The sequence below is a fragment of the Colossoma macropomum genome, unplaced genomic scaffold, assembly GCF_904425465.1.
Source record: "Colossoma macropomum unplaced genomic scaffold, Colossoma_macropomum, whole genome shotgun sequence".
NCBI classification, from domain to species: domain Eukaryota; kingdom Metazoa; phylum Chordata; class Actinopteri; order Characiformes; family Serrasalmidae; genus Colossoma; species Colossoma macropomum.
Window position 1 is genome coordinate 30,357,535 of NW_023494810.1, and position 19,975 is coordinate 30,377,509.

At 40.2% G+C, this 19,975-nt stretch overlaps 1 protein-coding gene across 1 annotated transcript in view; it reads left to right on the plus strand.

The window, feature by feature from the left end:
• Positions 1 to 19,975, plus strand: part of itpr1b (inositol 1,4,5-trisphosphate receptor, type 1b) — a 179,430-nt gene that overhangs the window by 142,325 nt on the left and 17,130 nt on the right. The window contains exons 54-61 of the mRNA XM_036559065.1: positions 765 to 887; positions 11,256 to 11,431; positions 13,508 to 13,672; positions 13,999 to 14,188; positions 14,633 to 14,728; positions 15,248 to 15,375; positions 16,556 to 16,721; positions 18,598 to 18,758. Coding sequence (XP_036414958.1) covers positions 765 to 887; positions 11,256 to 11,431; positions 13,508 to 13,672; positions 13,999 to 14,188; positions 14,633 to 14,728; positions 15,248 to 15,375; positions 16,556 to 16,721; positions 18,598 to 18,758 — 1,205 coding nt within the window. The remainder of the gene's footprint in view (positions 1 to 764; positions 888 to 11,255; positions 11,432 to 13,507; positions 13,673 to 13,998; positions 14,189 to 14,632; positions 14,729 to 15,247; positions 15,376 to 16,555; positions 16,722 to 18,597; positions 18,759 to 19,975) is intronic.

A 19,975-nucleotide genomic window follows, 5' to 3' on the forward strand; every position in this document is an offset into this window, starting at 1 on the left:
TATTTTTGGAAGAATGATTCTTTTGAAATCTGGTACTTTCAAAATTGGCTCCAATTTTGTTATCATTAGCAAAACAAAGCCAAAACTTGAAACTTGGGTTTGATGTCGTATTCTAGCCATATGCTAAAGCTCACATGATCTGCCATCGCTGTCAGATATTGTGGGAAACTACCAAAAAATGATTGAGTGTGACTAGTGTTGACTGTATTGTTCAAACAGAACCATAAAATACCATCAATTAATAGTCAATTAATCTAAACAGCATGTTTTCCTTATCGTTATATTACCCAATCAGCATTTATGGCTTAGATAAGGACCTAGGGTTTAATAGTAGTACAATTAAATGCTTATTTGAGCAACAACCTGATGTTGCATTGATGTTCAGAATTGTTTGTACATGTATATGTTTATAGCATTGTGGTATTAGATCTGTAAAAGCTGAGAAATATTTCAGACTTGCTTTGTTTATTTGCTGATGGGATGTAGTGGGTGTCTAGATGTACTTTATGGTCATGCATTTTGTACACAGGTTTGTATGGCTGGATTAAGAGTCTGTAAACCTTGTATGTGTGTTTGGCTTATTTAAGAGTCAAAGATTGACAAAGAGTGTGTTGGTGTGTGTGTCAAAGTTTGTATGACTGCATTGGGAGTGCTTAAAACAGGAAAGGTCATATGTGTGTAATAAGGTGTTGTATGTCTGGATAAGAGTCTACAAGTCTTGTTGAGTGACTGTGTATGCTATCTTTTCCATTTCCCCTCTGTAGCTCAGCCCATTCTGTACTGGTGTTCAAGAAACATGTCCTTCTGGAGCAGCATCTCCTTCAACCTGGCTGTGCTCATGAACCTACTGGTGGCCTTCTTCTACCCGCTGGAAGGCGTCCGCGGAGGTGAGACACTCATGCATGTAGGCATATGTGAAGGTGTTGTCATAAGAAGAAATTTGAGGTAAACCATGTAGGAGTTATAATCATTTTTTCTCTATATTTCCCATAAGTAATTGAACAAGAGTTGTTTCTTTGCCAGCTGTGCGTCATGGTGTCATTAGGTTATGCATAAGAGTTACAAACATCTAGAGTTGATTCTGGATGTTAAATTTAGAGTCTGTTGCTGTCATCTATCAACACAAGGACCAAAGATGCATCCACACAGGTGAAAAATCTAAATAAATGATGAATGAAAAGAAAAACTGTTAAACGATTCAAGACCTCTATCCAGAATGAAATCATATGTGTCACATAAAGAGAATATAACGCCTGCATGACCTTAGAGGGTTTACCACACAATACAGACCACCGGTCTAAAGAACAACGGACATGTTACAGTTACATTTATCTGTTTGTCTGAAAACCTGTTGATGTCAATTTCAATCCACACGTCATCTAACATTGATGTCTGCGGTCTTCTGGTTTTTATTTAATGCAGTAAAAGCAAACTGCTGAATGTCATGCTGTGGCGCTCAGAGAAATTGAGCAGTGCTGGAAATGGCTGAGCGCCTCCAGGTGTTGATGCTGAATGTGGATGATGGTGTGTGCAACTTTGAAATAGTAGCTTTGAATTTTTTTCACGCTCAGTTGATAGATAGGTATGGTGTTGTGGGTAAGACCACCGCCTTCTACGCTGTAGGCTGGCGTTTAATCCCCTGCCTAGGCAAGCACCCTACACTATACCAATAAGAGTCCTTGGGCAAGACTCCTAACACTACCTTTGCCTACGTCTGTAAAAATGATCAAATTGTAAGTCGCTCTGGATAACAGCATCTGCCAAATGCCGTAAATGTAAATGATCTGAAGGACTTTTTCTCATCCCTTGTCCTGGTGGCCCATTGTACTTCACAGTTTAGTGCTTTCCGTGCTTCAGCATGAACATGTCAACTCAGTAAGGTTTTGTTAATGGATTGATGAGTTGGATCGGGTCCACTGGGAACAGAGAAAACACAAAAGTGTCCATGGCAGTGGGCCTCCAGGGCCAGCATTGGGAAACACTGATCTAAAGCATTCGGTCTCATCTGGTGAAACATGGCAGCATATACATAGATACACCAGGATGACACTGAAGACAAGACTGAGGTCAAATAGTTTGGTCAGAGAAGATAAACATTTCCAAGTACATGTTCAAGGACTTGTCATTCCCTGAAATGGATAATAAGATCTTTCTATTGTAAATTCATGAACACACATTCAGTCACACAGCTTTAATGACTAAATGTTTCAGCTGCAGACATATTAGTGCTGCCGTATGGAAAAAATACCATATTATGATTATATTGCTTCATATTCACTAGAGAGTCTATGAGGAGACTGTGGGAAGCCTGAGTCAGACATGTGAAAGAAGCTCAAAAGTATGTCTTGGCGAGCACCACCCATCATGGAGATTGAATTAAAGGAAAGAACCAACAATGTCACACTCAGAATGGATGTCAGAGCTCCGTGAACACTGTACACACCCAACAAGTTTTTTGGAATGTGATAGCTAAGCGAAAATACAAACTAGGTCACCACACAACTGTAACTAAAAAAAAAAATGGCAACATGAAAAGGTCTGTGGATTTTACCCCGTTTGCGTAAAGAGGCTGAGGAACAGAAGCTGGTCCAATTCTCTTGCTGCTGGGTTTACATTTTACGCATGATCCTGATGGTGTGTTTTTATAAGGGCAATTTGGTGTAAACCTCTCAATGTGTGTAAACATGCAACAAGTTTGCCACGCAAATGAAATACAAACATGGAGCTTGTGCCCTAGTTTCTTTAGTCAGGCTATAATCTACAGCCTCATAGAGCCGGAACAAACCATATTCCACTGTTAGTCTGGGTTTTAATGAAGCTTACAACATAAAGGAAGAAAAACTATAATTCATTTGGATTCTTTTTTTTTTTTACAGTATAAACCCAATTTGGTTTCAGATAAAACAACTTCGCTGTGCTAGTCGTGTGCAACTTTATATCTTCAAATAATTAATAGGAAGCTTATATTTGTGATAAATAGTATTTTTGGAACATTGAATAAACATCTAAAATACCTTCTGGTGTCTAGTTTATAAGATTTAAATCTGCATTATATAAGTTATTATTGTGCGCAGCATTGTGCAGAAGTCAGAGTGCACCCTTCATTAATTTAATGTCCAAACGGCCTTCAAGTTCAAAATCCTTATTTTTCAGGAGATTTATGAGGAGATTAGATATAAGATTATCCAGTTGCGTAAGAAAACTCAGGCTCCACTCTTGCTTCAGATCTAAAAACATCAACAGGTGTTTCTGTCCATCCTTCCACTGTGAGAAGACGACTCAGCGCTATGGGTCTGAAAGGATATGTAGCTGTCAAGAAGTCTCACTGAGAAAAGGAGACAGACACCTCAAACAAAGAAGCCGCTGGTGTTCTCAGAACAGTAAACTGACTACTCCAGAGTCCAGACCTCAACATTATTGAATGTGTTTGGGATTTCTTTGGATTGTGAAAAGCAGAAAATGATAAACCAACTTCTAAGACTGAACTTCAGAGGTGTGGAAAAACATCTCTGCAGATTTGAAAGTCTCTAAACAAGAGTGGAATCTATGATGAAGACAAAGACAAAGATGGAAGCTATGATAGACACACTTTTTTTCCTGTTGCTGAAAAATGAAAACAAACAGTTAAATAGAGTGGTCTCTGACTTTTGTACAGTACTATGTAAATTAATATTAATATCACCAGTGATTACAGACTTTTTAACAATAGTGTATATTGTGTGCTTGAATACATCTACACACAGTAAAACAGTGAGGAACGAACAAGTCAGACTAATTATAGAATAGCGTACAATATTAACAACAACCTTGTAGCCACAAGGTTTGTATATCATTATCATTCATTTGAATGAGATACAGGTAAATTACCTTTTATATTTTAACTTTATTTCAGACCGTTGGAAGTAGTGGTTTCCCATGATTTCAGTACAAATATACTCACTAAAAATAGTTTTTTGCAATACTTGCATCATTGCTTGTTTGATCTTATCATGTGATTTATTATAAAGCAGGACACACCGTAGTTTCCTGCTGTTAGTTCTGCGTCAGTAGTTTGGTCTGTTACAGTGTGATGCTGTGTGTGTCAGGTGGTTGGTCTTTGCTGTAATGATAGAGTTAATGTGACCTACATCAGCTTGCAACCTGATTACTGATAGTGGTCTCTGATTCAACATCAGTGCTTAAGACGTCACCTGACTCCAACACACATACACACGCAGCCCGACCTCATAATCTTCTGTTACGACACTGCACCAATGTCCCTGATAACCCCAGCTAATTACAGCTCTATATGTGTGCGCAGTGAGTGTGTGGAATGTGACACCACTGGCTGTCGGAGCTGAGATTTGGCCCTGAAAACGGAGACCTACATACTGGTGTAGCACAGGTTCTTACTTCATAGTTACATCAGCTATGGAGCACCCCTATACAGGTTGGAGCAGATATGGTTCCAGCGCACTGCATCATCGTCTGAATCCCCTTCTCCTTTTTCTGTCTCCATTTCCCGTTTCCCAGATCTCCAATCTTCTCACCTCTTTTTCAGTCTTTATCTCTCCTCCGTCTCCATTTCCTTTTTTATTTGTATCTGTATTTTTAAGTCCATCTCAATCTCCGTCTCTTTGTCAGTCTGTATCCCCCCTCTCAATCTGCTTCTTTCTCTGTCTGGATTTCCTCTCCACCTCCTTTTCTATCTCCTCTCCATCTTTTTTCTGCCTCCATCTCGTTCTCTCTCATTGTATATTCTCTCCATCTCAATTTCTTTGTGTATCTCCTTTAATTTGTGTCTCTTTTTGTCTGTATCTCTCTGTCTTTCTCATCTCCATCTCATTCTCTATCTGTATTTCTCTCTGTATTTCCTCTCCATCTCATTCTCTATCTGTATCTCTGTCTGTATCTCCTCTCCATCTCATTCTCTATCTGTATTTCTCTCTGTATCTCCTCTCCATCTCATTCTCTATCTGTATCTCTCTCTGTATCTCCTCTCCATCTCATTCTCTATCTGTGTTTCTCTCTGTATCTCCTCTCCATCTCATTCTCTATCTGTATCTCTGTCTGTATCTCCTCTCCATCTCATTCTCTATCTGTGTTTCTCTCTGTATCTCCTCTCCATCTCATTCTCTATCTGTATCTCTCTCTGTATCTCCTCTCCATCTCATTCTCTATCTGTATTTCTCTCTGTATCTCCTCTCCATCTCATTCTCTATCTGTATCTCTCTGTATCTCCTCTCCATCTCATTCTCTATCTGTGTCTCTCTGTATCTCCTCTCCATCTCAATTTCTTTGTGTATCTCCTTTAGTTTATGTCTGTTTTTGTCTGTATCTCTCTTTCTCATCTCCATCTCATTCTCTACCTGTATCTTTGTCTGTATCTCCTCTCCATCTCATTCTCTATATCTGTCTGTATCTCTTCTCTGTTTCTTTCTCTATCTGTTTCTCTTTGCCTGTATCTCCTCTCCATCTCTTTCTCTACTCTCTGCATCTCCTCCCCATTTCTTTCTCTATCTGTTTCTCTCTGTCTGTATCTCCTCTCCATCTCTTTCTCTATCTTCATCTCTCTGTATCTCCTCTCCATCTCTTTTTGTCTTTATCTCCGTATCTCCTCTCTATCTCTATCTTTATCTCTCTGTATCTCCTCTCTGTCTCCTTCTCTATTTGCATTTCTCTCCTTTCACTCTCCATCTGTTTCTCTTCTCAGTATCTTCTTTGCAATTGTATCTCCTCTCCATCTCCATCTCTTTCTCTGTCTGTGTCTCCATCTCCATCTCCTCTCATTTTAGAAAATCTCACAACAGCGACAACTGCCACAATATTAATATGTTCAATTGATATACAGCACTTTTCAAAACTCAAAACAAGTTTAGTGCCATGAAGGGAGATTATAAAAAAAACTACAAAAAAGAAGTGAACGTCCAGTACGGCACTGATCTTCTTTAAATGTAATATTAAATAAGTGTGTTTCATGATGGCTTATTTTTGTAATTTCCTCTTTGTTTCAGTTGTAGCTTTTATCTTTTGAAGGAACTCTCTTAAGACTTTACCTGTAGATACCCCTGTAACACTCTCTGTTCCTGTTTCTCCTCTCTCTCTCGTTCTTACTTTCTAACTTTGTTTCTTTTTATGGATTATGTTTTCTTTCTTATTCTTTCTCTTGGTCTCTGTCTCTGTCTCTCTCTCTGGGTGATGAGTTGTACCATTGTTTGTGGTGCAGTGCTACAGTGAAAAGCCCTGCATTGAGAAGTGGTATAAACTGTGTATTGTTTAGGCCGGGGTCAGGCGGTGATTTCTCTTTTGTTAGAGCTTCCTCACCGCTGCCTCTGCAGAGTTGAGCCTTTTGGCAGCATTGCTTCTTTCATGTGGCTTCTGTAGCCGAAGTTCCTCACTTAGCCAAGAGCAACTCAACAGTTACGAGTCGCTGGTTCAGCTCAGGTCACTGAGGGAGAAACGTGAAGGAGAAAAGCAGATGTTAACACAGCAATGAAAATTACAAACCCCCCCCCCACCCCCCAAGTGCTTTTTTTTAAAATGATGTCTGGCTAGTACATGTTTAACGTCATATAAACTGGCTTCAGCTGTAATATATTGCACTCATTTATCTGGGTCTTTGTCATCTCGTCATTCAGGTTCTGCTGGCAGCTTGGACAGGAAGGCAGTTTGAACTTTGTTTTTTTCAGCTCCCACTGTTGGTTGTTTGGTAGTTTAGGGATTTTTCTCCTCACTTTTTTCTTTTTTCCTTTTAACAGCTAACTGTTGCAGCTGCAGCTGGCTGTGCATGAAAACCACATCGCTCTGTGTTCATGATAATGACGTTATGAGATGTTATGAGAAAGCTGCATGCTCTTCCCACTTTCCACTTTATTTTCCTTTATGTGTCCTTTCCTTTTCCGTTTTTTCCTTACCTCTTTTACTCTCTACCAGTGCAGAACCATGTGGCGTTTCTTCAAGAAGCATCATTCCAGATTCTATGTACTTGGATACAGTTCAATAATAATAATAATAATAATAATAAATATTACACTAATACACCTGACATCATATAAACTTGGTTATAATCTTGGTTACAGTTGCATTATATTTAATACTTTTTTTATATTGTGCACAGTGCTGTGTTTTGTTTGTCCTGAAAACTGAGCTAACATACCATTTCCAAAAAGTTGAGGCACCTGAGAAAATTATATTTAAAAGCTGCTTTTCTGAGCAGTAAATATTCAGAAAAAAAAACTAACACATACAAATAAAATGTATACTTTAAGTAGTGATTTCAGGAAAAAACAGGAACCAAACTATGTAGTTCTGACTAGCTCACAAGATACCAAACATTTTTTTTGAAAACATTTATTGAAATTCTTGTTACCTTTTACTGTATTTTAGATTTAATTAAATTTATTTTAATATTTAAAAAGTGTTTATTATTGACAAAAACACGCTCGCTGCTAAAACAAAGTTTTAAACAATTTGCTTATGTGCCTGAGACTTTTGCACAGTATGTATGTATAACCCCACATCCTGTCATTGGGGGAAAAAGCAAACATAATGTGTTTGAGTGAAGGGCAAACATGAAGGGCTACCAGCCATTCCAGCAAGTGTGTGAGAAGACAGCACAAAGGCTTGTCTAAACTTAAGGCCTTCCAGTCTCAGCCCTCACTCCTCCACTTTGCTTCATACTGTTTTAGTCTCCTTCACACTGTACTCAGCACCTCCCCTTTGACATTTCCTTCCAAGCTACTCACTCCCCTTCCTTGTTCCTTGACTTATACATATACCTTTCTCCTCCCCTCCCCTCACCAGTATCATGCATGAGTAAAGTGCTAAATGTAGGTCAGTGTGTGCTGTCTCGTATGTTATCGTGTGTGTGTGTGTGTGTGTGTGTGTGCTCAAGATGGCCCAAGAAGTAATCATTTATGTGAAATTACAATAACAGTTAAGAACATTTTTGGTTATGCTTTCTTTTACTGTCCTCTAAATTCTAGGTATTAACCAAGTAAGTGTGAAATACAAACTCTAAAGTACTAAGTTTGCCTAATATAGTGGTAAGTTCTGAGAACTAAATTACCCTGAAAAGTAACTGTGTCTAGTACCTGTTGGGCATTTCAGTCTAATTTAGACTTCCTTGGAACTCATCATTATGCTAATCACTTACGATGTTGGAGTTGTACCTCACACTTACTGGTCATTTTCTAGAACTTAATGGACTGTAGAAGGACAGTGCCCTTTTTTTTGGTTACCATTTCAGAGATACAAGGTTGTGTTTTGACCTTGATGATATGCACTTAGGTGATGAAAAGGCCAAGCATTCCATGCAATGTGTCCTCTCGCTCGGTCTTTCTCACACATATTCACTGTAATAGACACACATTAAAACCTGCAAATATTTCCTTTTCCACTGTGCCATTAGCCCCTTAAACTGAAGACTTAATGTTCTGTTATTAATCTTAGGGCTTATTATTAGGTCATCGTTTATTCATCAATTACTAGGAGACGAATCTGTAACTTCTGTGGTTATGAGAGTGAGGACTGGCTGTGTGGACCCCCCATACAAACCCTTCGAATTTAAGGAGTTAATAGGGATCTGTGTGTGGTTAGGCAGACTTTAAGGTTAAGTGCTTTGGAGACTTGGTGACTCACAGCAGCTTTTGAAATTCAGGGGGTGAGGGAGAGCAGGACCTATCCTCCCCTGACCCCCGTGAGGCGCGACTGTGTGTGTGCGGACGTTTCGGAGAGATGAATGGATGTAAGCAGGGAGCTGTGACGTGCGGCTCTGGCGGCGCTGCTGGCTGCAGGCCCTGCGGGCTAGAGCGCTGCTCCCCTTCTCTCTCAGACCGACGCTCATGCATCTTTCAGCGGCCCGTGCTATTTTTAGCGCCCCACGTTATGTAACGAGCACCTGTCATGTGATCTTCGCACGGAGAGAGGGGCGGAGGGAGCGAGAGAGGGAGAGAGAAAGAGAAAGGAAGGGAGACAGGCTCAAGTGATGCTTCTTTTGAAGATCCCGCAAATCCGACTGACCTCGTTTTCTCACATACGGTTGTGTGTACGTAAGTGTATGTATGTACACAGTAATGTGCAAAAGTCAAAGACAATCCTTCATTTACTCATTAATTTCAGTCAAAATAGCCATTAAGTAAGTTATTCATCTTTAAAACAGAATATTACACAGAAGTCTCGACTATAAAATAATATCCGTTTTATCAGTGTTTAGTGTGTGCATCCTTTGCCTTTACTACAGCTTTCATTCTTTTCAGAAGATTTGCTTTCAGTTTTCAGAGAAATCTGAAAGCACATTTTTCCACACCCTCAGCATTCAGTCTTGTGGTTGGTTCCATTTTCTGCTTCAGTGGAAAGACCTGTGGATGTTTTCAGATAAGAAGAAAGAGTAGAGCTTTATTTTTTTATTTTATTTTTATGAAAGCTTTAAATGCTGTTTATCTGATAGGGACAGTATTGATGGTCTGCCAGGTCTTGCAGGTGGTTGTTAGGAGTCCCATTTTCTCTATATCGTTTTATTCCCCAATCATAATACATAAACATCCTAACATCTTATCTGTTTAGTTACCACAAAATTCAGTTAGGACTGAATTTAGGAGAGTAGCTGTTACAGAATAACAGTGTGTAATCTTATCCATTAACTCCAGAGAAGAAAATAGTATTACAGTAGATCCAAATAGAAAAAAAATCATAAATGGATTCCTAAATCCCCTCCTGTTACCTTTGTTTGTAAATGTGAATGAAAACTTGTCAGATGAATTAATGCAGTGATTGCAGTGAAGAATGAGGAGTCAGAGTTGAACGTGCGGCTGTTTATTAGGAGAAACATTGTTAGCACTACTTGCTAAAGCCAGAGTGCTGTCTAGCTAAATTACATTATTATGTTTCCGCTGTGCATATATGGTCAGTGGCCTGGTAATAGACACGACTGTTGACGATTGAGTAGGTTGAGATTTCCTAACTTGAGATAAGATGCCATAAGATAACAAAATTCCCAGTTGAAGATGAGATAAGGTGCTTCTGTAGTTCAAATTTGTGAAAAATCTTATCCTGACCTGTCAGATCTTAACTTAGGACAAGAAATAGAAATTTTCTATAGTACGGCACCAGGTTTGGAAACACCTGTTTTTTTTCCACTCATTTTCTTTTGACTTTCTCCTTCCTTGTGCAAGTGGATTGTTTTATAACTAGTCTCCTCATATCTTGTGAAAAATGAATTACTTTGTATACATATTTTGTTGTAATGGTGATGATATATGCACATATATGGTTTTACGTCACACACACATGGAGTGATTAAGTGTGTATGCATGCATATGTTCAGGGATGGGCTTGGAAGCCAGGTAGACTCCCACTAAAGCCTCACTGATCTGCAATAATATTCAAATGTGTCACACTTTCTGAGTTATGTAATCAGGCTTTTTTCCCTTCCTTTCTATTTATCAACTTGTCCTTTCCTCAAGGTTAGAATGTGCCAGAGCATGTTCAACAGGTGAATCCGCTACTGCTGGGCTTCCACACTTTCTCTGTGTGTGTGTGTGTGTGTGTGTGTGTGTGTGTGTGTGTGTGTGCGCGCGCGTGTCCATGTCCACCCGCTCAGTGAAGTCTATTGTATTACTGGGGATAGACTTAGGTCTAGTCTTGTGATGTTCTTTGCAGTTTTATTTTCCATAAACAGAATTCAACCGGCTGAGTCACACTTTGGGTAAAAGCAGATTAGTGTGTCTGGGAATAAGAAGAGAAGAAAAGGAGTGGGGACAGATAGTTTAGAAACAGTGCATCATTGTGACCATTTGTGTTTGGATTAAAACATTTGCATTATCAAAACAAAACAAAACCAGATCTGGCCTGAACAATGCATCACATTCAGAAAGATTGTTTAGCAGGTTTGTATTTGATTAATTTGATTCAATGTTGAAATTAAAGAAATTCTCTGGCATCTGCAGCTTATGGTTGATTACTGTCAGTCAATAATGTTAATGTTTAAAAGAGTGATATGTAAAGTACAGTAAAAGAACTGAAAAGCGTTGTCTGAGAAGACATTTACAATAGAAGCCAATGAGCAAGTGCGCCATTATTGTCTGTGGTGATCAACCATGTGCCATAGATGGGGCAGATAGAGACTAGGTTGAAAACACTAGAGCATTCCTTTATGTGTATTTTAAATTCAGACAAATCAACAATGTGTTTATTTATTTATTTTGTGGTTGAATTGGTTTGTTGAAGTTAAATATACACATGCAGTTTTTAAGCATGTACATGTCTGTCTCTCTCAGGCACACTGGAACCCCACCTATCGGCATTGTTATGGGTGGCCATGCTGGTGTCTCTGGCCATAGTGATTGTGCTACCGCAGCCTCATGGAATCCGAGCTCTCATCGCTTCCACCATCCTCAGACTCATCTTCTCCGTCGGCCTCGAACCCACACTCTTCCTGCTTGGGGCATTTAATGTGAGTGTTTGCATGTGTTTGTGTTTGTATGTGTTTGTGTTTGTATGTGTTTGTGTTTGTAATAGGGGTGTGAGAGAATGAAAATATCCTAACGTGAAATTAGTGACCAACCTGTTTTTTTGTGTTATCATGATATTGTTAAAATATACTAAAAAAAGTACTTTCAGAAGCACTAATACACATTAACCACACAAGTGGTTGGATATTAATCTGACTAAGAATGCTTGTCAGATATGATCGTGCAAACACATACAGGAAAATTCATTGCCTTTCGGGGAATTTTAAAAGATGTACATGCCATTCACATGAATCATGTAGATTTGGTGAGTTTTTGATTTTGGGAAGTCAGAATTCTGAAAAATCTATGCGTAAATTATCATTGTAAGAAAATTACCGGAAACTGATGGAGAACATTTCTGTGAACTGTAGTAACTGCTGAGAGAGATTAGCGACCATCTATAAGTCCAAGCACGGTGCACCATTACGGAGCCTGTAGAACACAGAAGATGGGCATTTTTTGTATAACATGATAATATGAGGTCTCAAAAGAAGACGTCTGCAAAGTTTCGTACACATTGGCCTTTTGACCTTGGTGTGGAGACCACAGCATCGCATGAAGCAGCGAGGAGCACCGTAGGCAGTGCGCACAGAAACCTGGCTAGTCTCCATCCTAGGCTAATGGCTAACAGCTAACCCCAAGAGACTAGCTTGTCCACTCTCCTTTCCCCTTGTTAACTAATTAATTCATTACAATCTGATATCTGCTTTTTTGACAATAAACTGGACTGACTTACCTCTGGCTGCAACTCACTACAGGAGAGGTGAGGGAATCAGCATGTTTAGCATTATTTGTATGTCACGTTATCTGCATTTATTTGCATACCGGTGTAGCGGTAGTGACAAAACGAATACCTTAAAAAGAATTTCAGCCGGTATACCGAATGAACCGGTATGTGACCCACTACTAGTCTGTATGAAGGTGCGCATGCAAGTTAGTGTCTTTTTAGAAATGCGTGAGCATGGGTGTGTGTAAACCCTGTGGTATCTGGGGTACACGGCTCTGTGTGTGTGTATGTGTATCAAGTGTCTTTACTGAGTCAGTGTGAATCTGTGTAACCCTTGCTCTCTCTGTGCCGTCTCCGTATTGAACTGAGGTGTGGAGTGCGTCACTGAGCCATTCCACTCTGCTGTAACACCCCTTTGCTAAAACATACTTGGCTGGTGAAAGGGTCTTCAGTGTTCCTCTGCAGCCTATACACCTTGTACACACACTCACACGCATACACACAATCACACATTCAATGAATACAAACACAAGTCTACTCAGCTGGTGACACACTGCCCTGCTTCTTTGCCAAGCCGTCCAAACACGGTCGAACCATGTCAGCTCTCTTTGACCTCCACAAACGAGTGACAGTTTCTTCCCGGAACAAAAGCTAGTATGCATTTCGTCTCAGCAGCATTACATGTTAGTTTCATAGTAGATGTTCAAAAGTTCATAGTACTCATTGGGACATTTGGTTGTAAATAGCCATTTTTTACTTATATAGAATTGAGAAATAAAGTTATTTAGAGCTATTCAATGTGAAATGGTTAATCGTAAAGAATTGTAGAGATACCGACTCTTTACAGTTGTAATAGGAACCAGTACTTTGAAAAAATAAAGTTTTCTCTGGGTACTATTTTGCCTTAGAACACCCTACATGTACCTCCTTCTCCACCATGAATGGATTTAAAGTTTAGGTTTTTGGCCAAAACTTTATCTCAAAACTATATCAGGCAACTTATTCATTCAAAATTTGTGTGGACACTTTCTGTGAGGTAGCTTTAATGTCTTAAGTTGCAGGCTTTTATTACTCCATTGGTGGCCATTTATTATATTAAATCAAATGTTTGTTATTCACTACTATAAAGTGCTCAGTAACTACTATGAAACTAAGTTATGAGAGTAAGGAGTTAAAGTGTGTATTACATATGGCTTTAAGGAGTTGAAATGGTCAAGCAGGTCCTTAAAGAGGTTTGCAAGTTTAATACTGCTGTCAATTTATAATCAGTCTGTGTGTGTTAATGTCTCAGGTGTGCAATAAGGTGATCTTCCTGATGAGTTTTGTGGGGAATCGAGGAACATTCACGCGAGGCTACAAGGCGATGATCATGGATGTGGAGTTTCTATATCATCTGCTCTACCTCATCATCTGCATCCTAGGAGTCTTCGTACATGTTTTCTTCTACAGCCTACTGGTGAGGGAGTCACATACTGTGGGCACACGTGCGCACACACACACACACACTTGCCCACAATCAGACATATACAAATATATATCCAGACACTCGAGAACATGACCACGCATATACCAATACAGAAATGCATATTAAAGTGCACGTAGGCTAACACTTTCACATTTGTCTTACTTACCAACATACACACACATATTCACATGCACACACATACAGACGTACGAAAAGACGCAGAAAAAAAACCACGAACATGCATGGTTCTTCTTTACCATTAAACACATGCACACATGCTGGTCTCTCCTTCTTAGTGATTTCTATCCTCTGTTCAGCTCTTCGATCTGATCTATCGGGAGGAGACTCTGTTGAATGTGATAAAAAGCGTCACGAGAAATGGCCGCTCAATCGTGCTGACGGCTGTGCTCGCCCTCATCCTCGTCTATCTGTTCTCCATAGTCGGCTACATCTTCTTCAAAGATGACTTCATCCTGACTGTCGACCGAATCCCCAACAAAACGCTTGGTAAGAACCACAGGGTGGGGTTAGTCCCCTGCCCTCCAAAAAATCAGTATAGTTATATGAAAAATGATAACAGGTACCACATTGCCATTCCTTCTGTGGAAATCTTGAAGGAATGCTTTATGCAAATTCAAATCATTATCAGTTAATAACTAGCAATTAAAGGGTATTTTGGCAGTAGCAGGCCTGGAGTACTTTGCCACCAGAAACACCAGTACAGTCCTTATCTGACAAGCTTAAAGGAATACTTCATTCAGACGTTTAAATGTTGCTAGCAATTAATACTGTTTGACATTTGATACCAGTTAGCCTGATCTTTCTTATTTGTGTCATTTATAAACTAGCTACCAAATCCAACCTATTAGTATGTGATTTTTTTATAGCTTCAGTTAGACTGATATGGCTTGATTAAGTGCATTTATTGTTGGCTGTTTTCCTTGAAAACAGAGGAATCGGCGACTATGATGAGTGAGTTCCTCTCAGGGGGCGTTTGTCGGAAAGAAGGTGGTGGGGAGAACTGTTCGACAGAGACCACAACGGACGGTACGCACACACCCGCACATGTTTCTCCCCGTGTGTTAAATCTGAGGCACTTGCTTGGTCATGAGACAAGGGGGATGAGATGCAACACATCGTTGCTCCTTAGAAGGTCTGGGGTCGCGGGACACTAAGGGTCAAAGTTTAATGACCAAGAGGTCATCGGATCTGCACCAGCCTGGGTTCAGAAGTCAAGCCGGCGTCTCAGATTTTCAAGCAGTTCAAGTGAAGGCTTTCAGGAGCAAAAAATTTAAGATGTATGGCTGGTTCAGTGTGATTAGTGGAGATAATTAGGCGTCTGATCCAATGGAACCTGCACCACATCAGACCACATGGACTCCACGTGTTTTTAAGTTTAGATAGGTTTATTCTTACAGTCCTGCATTTAATATTGCACCTCCAGGAGTAGTCCAATAGCTTCTAAATAAATAAATATAAAATTTGATTCACAGGATTGAAGAATCTGTTTTTAACAAGGAATATATTAGTATGTATGTGGAAATATTGTTTGTGTATGTGTGGCAGTCGCGATGGTGGTGGAGGACAAGGAGCGGACATGTGACTCTCTTCTCATGTGCATTGTGACCGTACTTAGCCACGGTCTCCGAAGTGGCGGTGGAGTCGGGGACGTGCTCCGAAAGCCATCTAAAGAGGTACTGCTGCAAAGCAAAAACTTTATCATTATCTACTCAGTCTCCCCAGAATGTGTACTCATCCCATACTCACTCATCCCAAACACTCAATAACCACCTAATCATCCTCCAAACACGTATATTGTACACATCACTCATTCATTGTTCTGTCGTTATCTAATTAAACCCTCCAAAGAGGTACAGTACAGTTCAATCTTCTCAAACACTCAGTCATGACCTAATCAAATCCTTCAAAAAATATTGTACAGTTCACTCATCCCAAACACTCAGTCATTACCTAATCAAACATTCCAAAGAGGTATAGTACACATCACTCATCTCAATGACTCAATCATTACCTAATCAAACCCTGCAAAGAGGTATGGTACAGTTAGTCATTACCATAGAGGTGTGGTAAAAGACTGCTACAGATGCAGCAGTTTGGGAGAAGACTATTAAAAGTTAAACACTTACATAGTACATGCAATCAGTACCTCACTGTACTCCCAGGAAACTCAGTGCTCACACAAAGATTGCCTTACAAACCCACTGCCGTTGCAAATATTATCTAATAGATCTCTATAACCACACACCACTCTACCGCACCCTTCCCATAAGCATTGCAAACCAAAAATCGTCATCATGTGGCAGTGAAGGGCACTTCTAACACTCTATTCGTTAAGATGAATTTAATAATACAGTGCTTCTGGAAAACTGGGCCATTATCATTAGTTAATAATCCATTATGTTGCACGCAGAAATGATCTCTTATGCCTCACTACTGCTGTCACTAGAGATTTAGGTGGAAAGGCTGCAGATTATGTAATAAAGAAGAACAGGTTTGGTCATTAAAGCCATTGACTTCTCTTCTCTTCTCTTCTCTTCTCTTCTCTTCTCTCATGTTTACTTCTCTTCTCTTCTCTTCTATCATGTTTGCTTCTCTTCTCTTCTATCATGTTTACTTCTCTTCTATTGTGTTTACTTCTCTTCTCCTCTTCTCTTCTCTTCTATCATGTTTGCTTCTCTTCTATCATGTTTACTTCTCTTCTATTGTGTTTACTTCTCTTCTCCTCTTCTCTTCTCTCATGTTTACTTCTCTTTTCTTCACTTCTATCTTGTTTACTTCTCTTCTCTTCTCTTCTCTTCTCTTCTCTTGTCTTCTCTTCTCTTCTCTTCTCTTCTCTTCTCTTCTCTTCTCCAGGAGCCTCTCTTTGCAGCCAGAGTTATTTATGACCTGCTCTTCTTCTTCATGGTCATCATCATTGTCCTCAATCTGATCTTTGGTGTCATCATTGACACCTTTGCTGACCTGAGGAGTGAAAAGCAAAAGAAAGAAGAGGTACTCAAGACCACTTGCTTCATCTGTGGTGAGTAGATACATGTATGTGTGAGTGCTTGTTCTGAGCAGGCCCTGCTTCAGAAGAATCTGTTCAACAAGACATAAACTGAAAGTAATCTAATCGAAGCACTCCTGGGGGAGTCATGGTAGCTCCATCCAGGTTGTAACTGAAAACTCAAGAATGCTCTTGGAGCATCATTACCTAAGGGGTGGTACATTTGAATGATGCATAGTAATGGCAATTGAAGGCCCTTGAACTGGGAAAATGTTTTCTTCCCCCTGTGGTCAACTTCCTGTTCTGTTGTGACAAGCCAGCAGCAACGTGACCATTAATACATTAAAATGGTGCTTCAGTGTTGCTTAGAGTACCTTTTAATGTAGATTTCATCTACGCTTTGCGTATCCGGAAGACCTTTAGAAACCGCTTGCCCGGTTAGCAGGCACAGTGCGAGCTGTTTTCGCTCAAACATTGTAAACATCGAGACGCCCCCTCTTCCCAGAAGGCTTAGTCATGGCTGCTACTGTGGTGGAGTCTTCACACACCATCTCACATACACACACACACACACACACACACAGAGACAATTCACACAGTCTTTCTATGATGGAACACCCAATTTAGGCCTTTTGTTTGGCAATTCGCTGTTCATCACTGAAGGGGAGTTTTATGACTTGCTCAAACGTGTGAATCATGTGTAGGATGTGTGCTTATACTGAAACTACTGTTTTTTTCGGGATCACATTGTCTTTTTTTCCTGTAGGTGTTACTTGAAGCTAATTAGGGCAAATACTTAAACACTGCGTCCTGCATTAAACAGCAGAACGTTGTATATGAAGCAGATTTTTCAAATGCAGGTCCTCCAGTAGAGATCCAGTAGAGTCAACCTCAGTCACAATTGGCTTGGCTCCACTGGGCATTCATCATTCTACATAAAAAGAAACTCTGTATTGTGACTGTCACAAGACCTATCGCCTCCACTTACTTATGACACACACACACACACATCCTCAGACAGCTATGTTTGTTTACAAACTGCTTCCTCTCGCAGTGATGAAACAGTAAAGTGGAACTAGAGGAATATTGAAACTGGAAGAACGTTTCCTAACTCATTCTTCACGGTTAATGTTGCTTTGGATGATTTAAACCCAACCGCTGCAACTGCAAGGCTGTTTTCTGACAGTATAAAGATTTAACAACGACCGAATGACGAAAAACTAATTAGTGTGAGCTGGTCTGAGGTTATGGTGCTCTTTGGGAAGGTCCTCACTGGGGCTTTTTAAGGCTCATGTGCTTCAGGGGTTATGGCTGCCAATCTTCTCCACAAGGAGCTGGAATGGCTCCAGGTTTTCATTCCAGCCAAGCAGGAGCACAGCTCATAACCAGTCAGTTATCTGAAGATGGAGACCAAATGATTACATTTACATTTATGGCGTTTGGCAGACGCTCTTATCTAGAGCGACTTACAATTTGATCAGTTTACACAGGTAGACGAAGGTAGTGTTAGAAGTCTTGCCCAAGGACTCTTATTGGTATAGCGTAGGGTGCTTTCCCCAGGCGAGGGATTGAACCCCAGTCTACAGCAAAGAAGGCAGAGGTGTTACCCACTACGCTATACCAACCACTGGAATAGTGATTAAACCAGTGGAATTAGGTGTGCTGATTTGACTGTGAAAACCTATCACCACACTAGCCCTTTGTGGATAGGTTTGATGACCCCTGACCCACAGGGACTTTGACATTCAATTGACTAATCTACTGGTTCCTGCTGTCACACTGCACAATGTCATATTGTCCAAAAAATATCCTCTTGTCTAGTCAAGAAGGTCTTCAAAATAAAGAAAGTTCTTAGTTGTTCCAACCTGAATAACTAAAATGGTTATAAACTTTGTATGTGCACTTGCAGGCTTGGAGAGAGACAAGTTTGACAACAAGACTGTGACATTCGAGGAGCACATCAAGGTGGAGCACAATATGTGGCATTACCTCTTCTTCATTGTGCTCATTAAAGTGAAGGACTCTACCGAGTACACGGGACCAGAGAGCTATGTTGCAGAGATGATCAGGGTAAGTGTTTTTTGATCAAAGATGCTCGTGTCTGCTCCAGGAGATGGCTTTCAGCCCTGTTCTTGGAAATCTGCTCTTGTTAATCATGTTCTACAACTGTTTACGGAGTATTCCAGCCATATTCCTGGAGATCTACTAACCTGCAGTATTTAGTTTTGACCCCGGGCCTCAAAATCTACCCTTCACTGGAGTGCAGTTCCAATACCGCTATTGGAGATGTACAGTCTTGTCAGAGTTTAGTTTCAAAGCTGCCCGTGGACATGTAGTGCCCTGTAGCATTTAGTTACAACCCTATTCCTGAAGAGCTACCCTCTTGGAGAGTTTAGTTTAGTGCCGCCCCTGGAAGTTTAAGCTTCTGCAGAGTTTATTTAAAACCATGCTCTTGGAGATCTAGATCTATCTTCTTTATTTTAAGAAGCGTGTGAAGATAACAGGCGGGTCTGGTAACCAAAACTAAAATATCACTATTTAAGGAGTAAAGCCTTTTGGTCTTTAAAATGATCATATTTTATTGTCAGCTATTGCCATCTCGTCAAGCTTGAACTTCAGTCCTTCTAGTCTTACTCAGTGCTAGGTATACTGTACCTTTAAACAGTTTTTTCTTAGAAGTTGCTCATAAGTGAACCTGGTAAACTAGCCCGCAAAAAAATGAAACTGAAACTGTCACAACTCAAAAGACTCCTCGCACAGCTCCTGGCACAATGCAAAGCATTTGGGAGCAAATGACTAGTGAACACCTCTGACCACTTTACGGTTAGACCTTGTCTTTGGAGTAATATCATATTTGTGTGTGATCAAATTTGTGCATGAATGGTACAGTGTTGTTTGCAGCTGTGCCTTTTATGGACACTGGACTGGGTGAGATTGTGAGTATGGTAGGGGCCATTGGCGCATACTTTGGCAGACTGTAAATGAATCATAGAATCACAGTGTGGAAAAATGTTTCACATGAGAAAACAGTGTCTTTGTGTGCGTCACCTTTGTGTGTGTGTGTGTGCACGCATACAGTTCTTCATAAGCTTTGCAGCTTTAGATCAGTTCTCTGATGCAGCTTGCTGAGTCTTTCTTTGGAATACACATAAGTAATGTGACCCATGTGAAATGACAACAAAGCCTTTGATCGCAAAATCAGCATCAGAGCCCACTCAGACACATTCATTTAGAGATTTTCGGTAACTCCACTGCTTAGCGTAGGCGTCGATAGAGGTCTCTTTTTG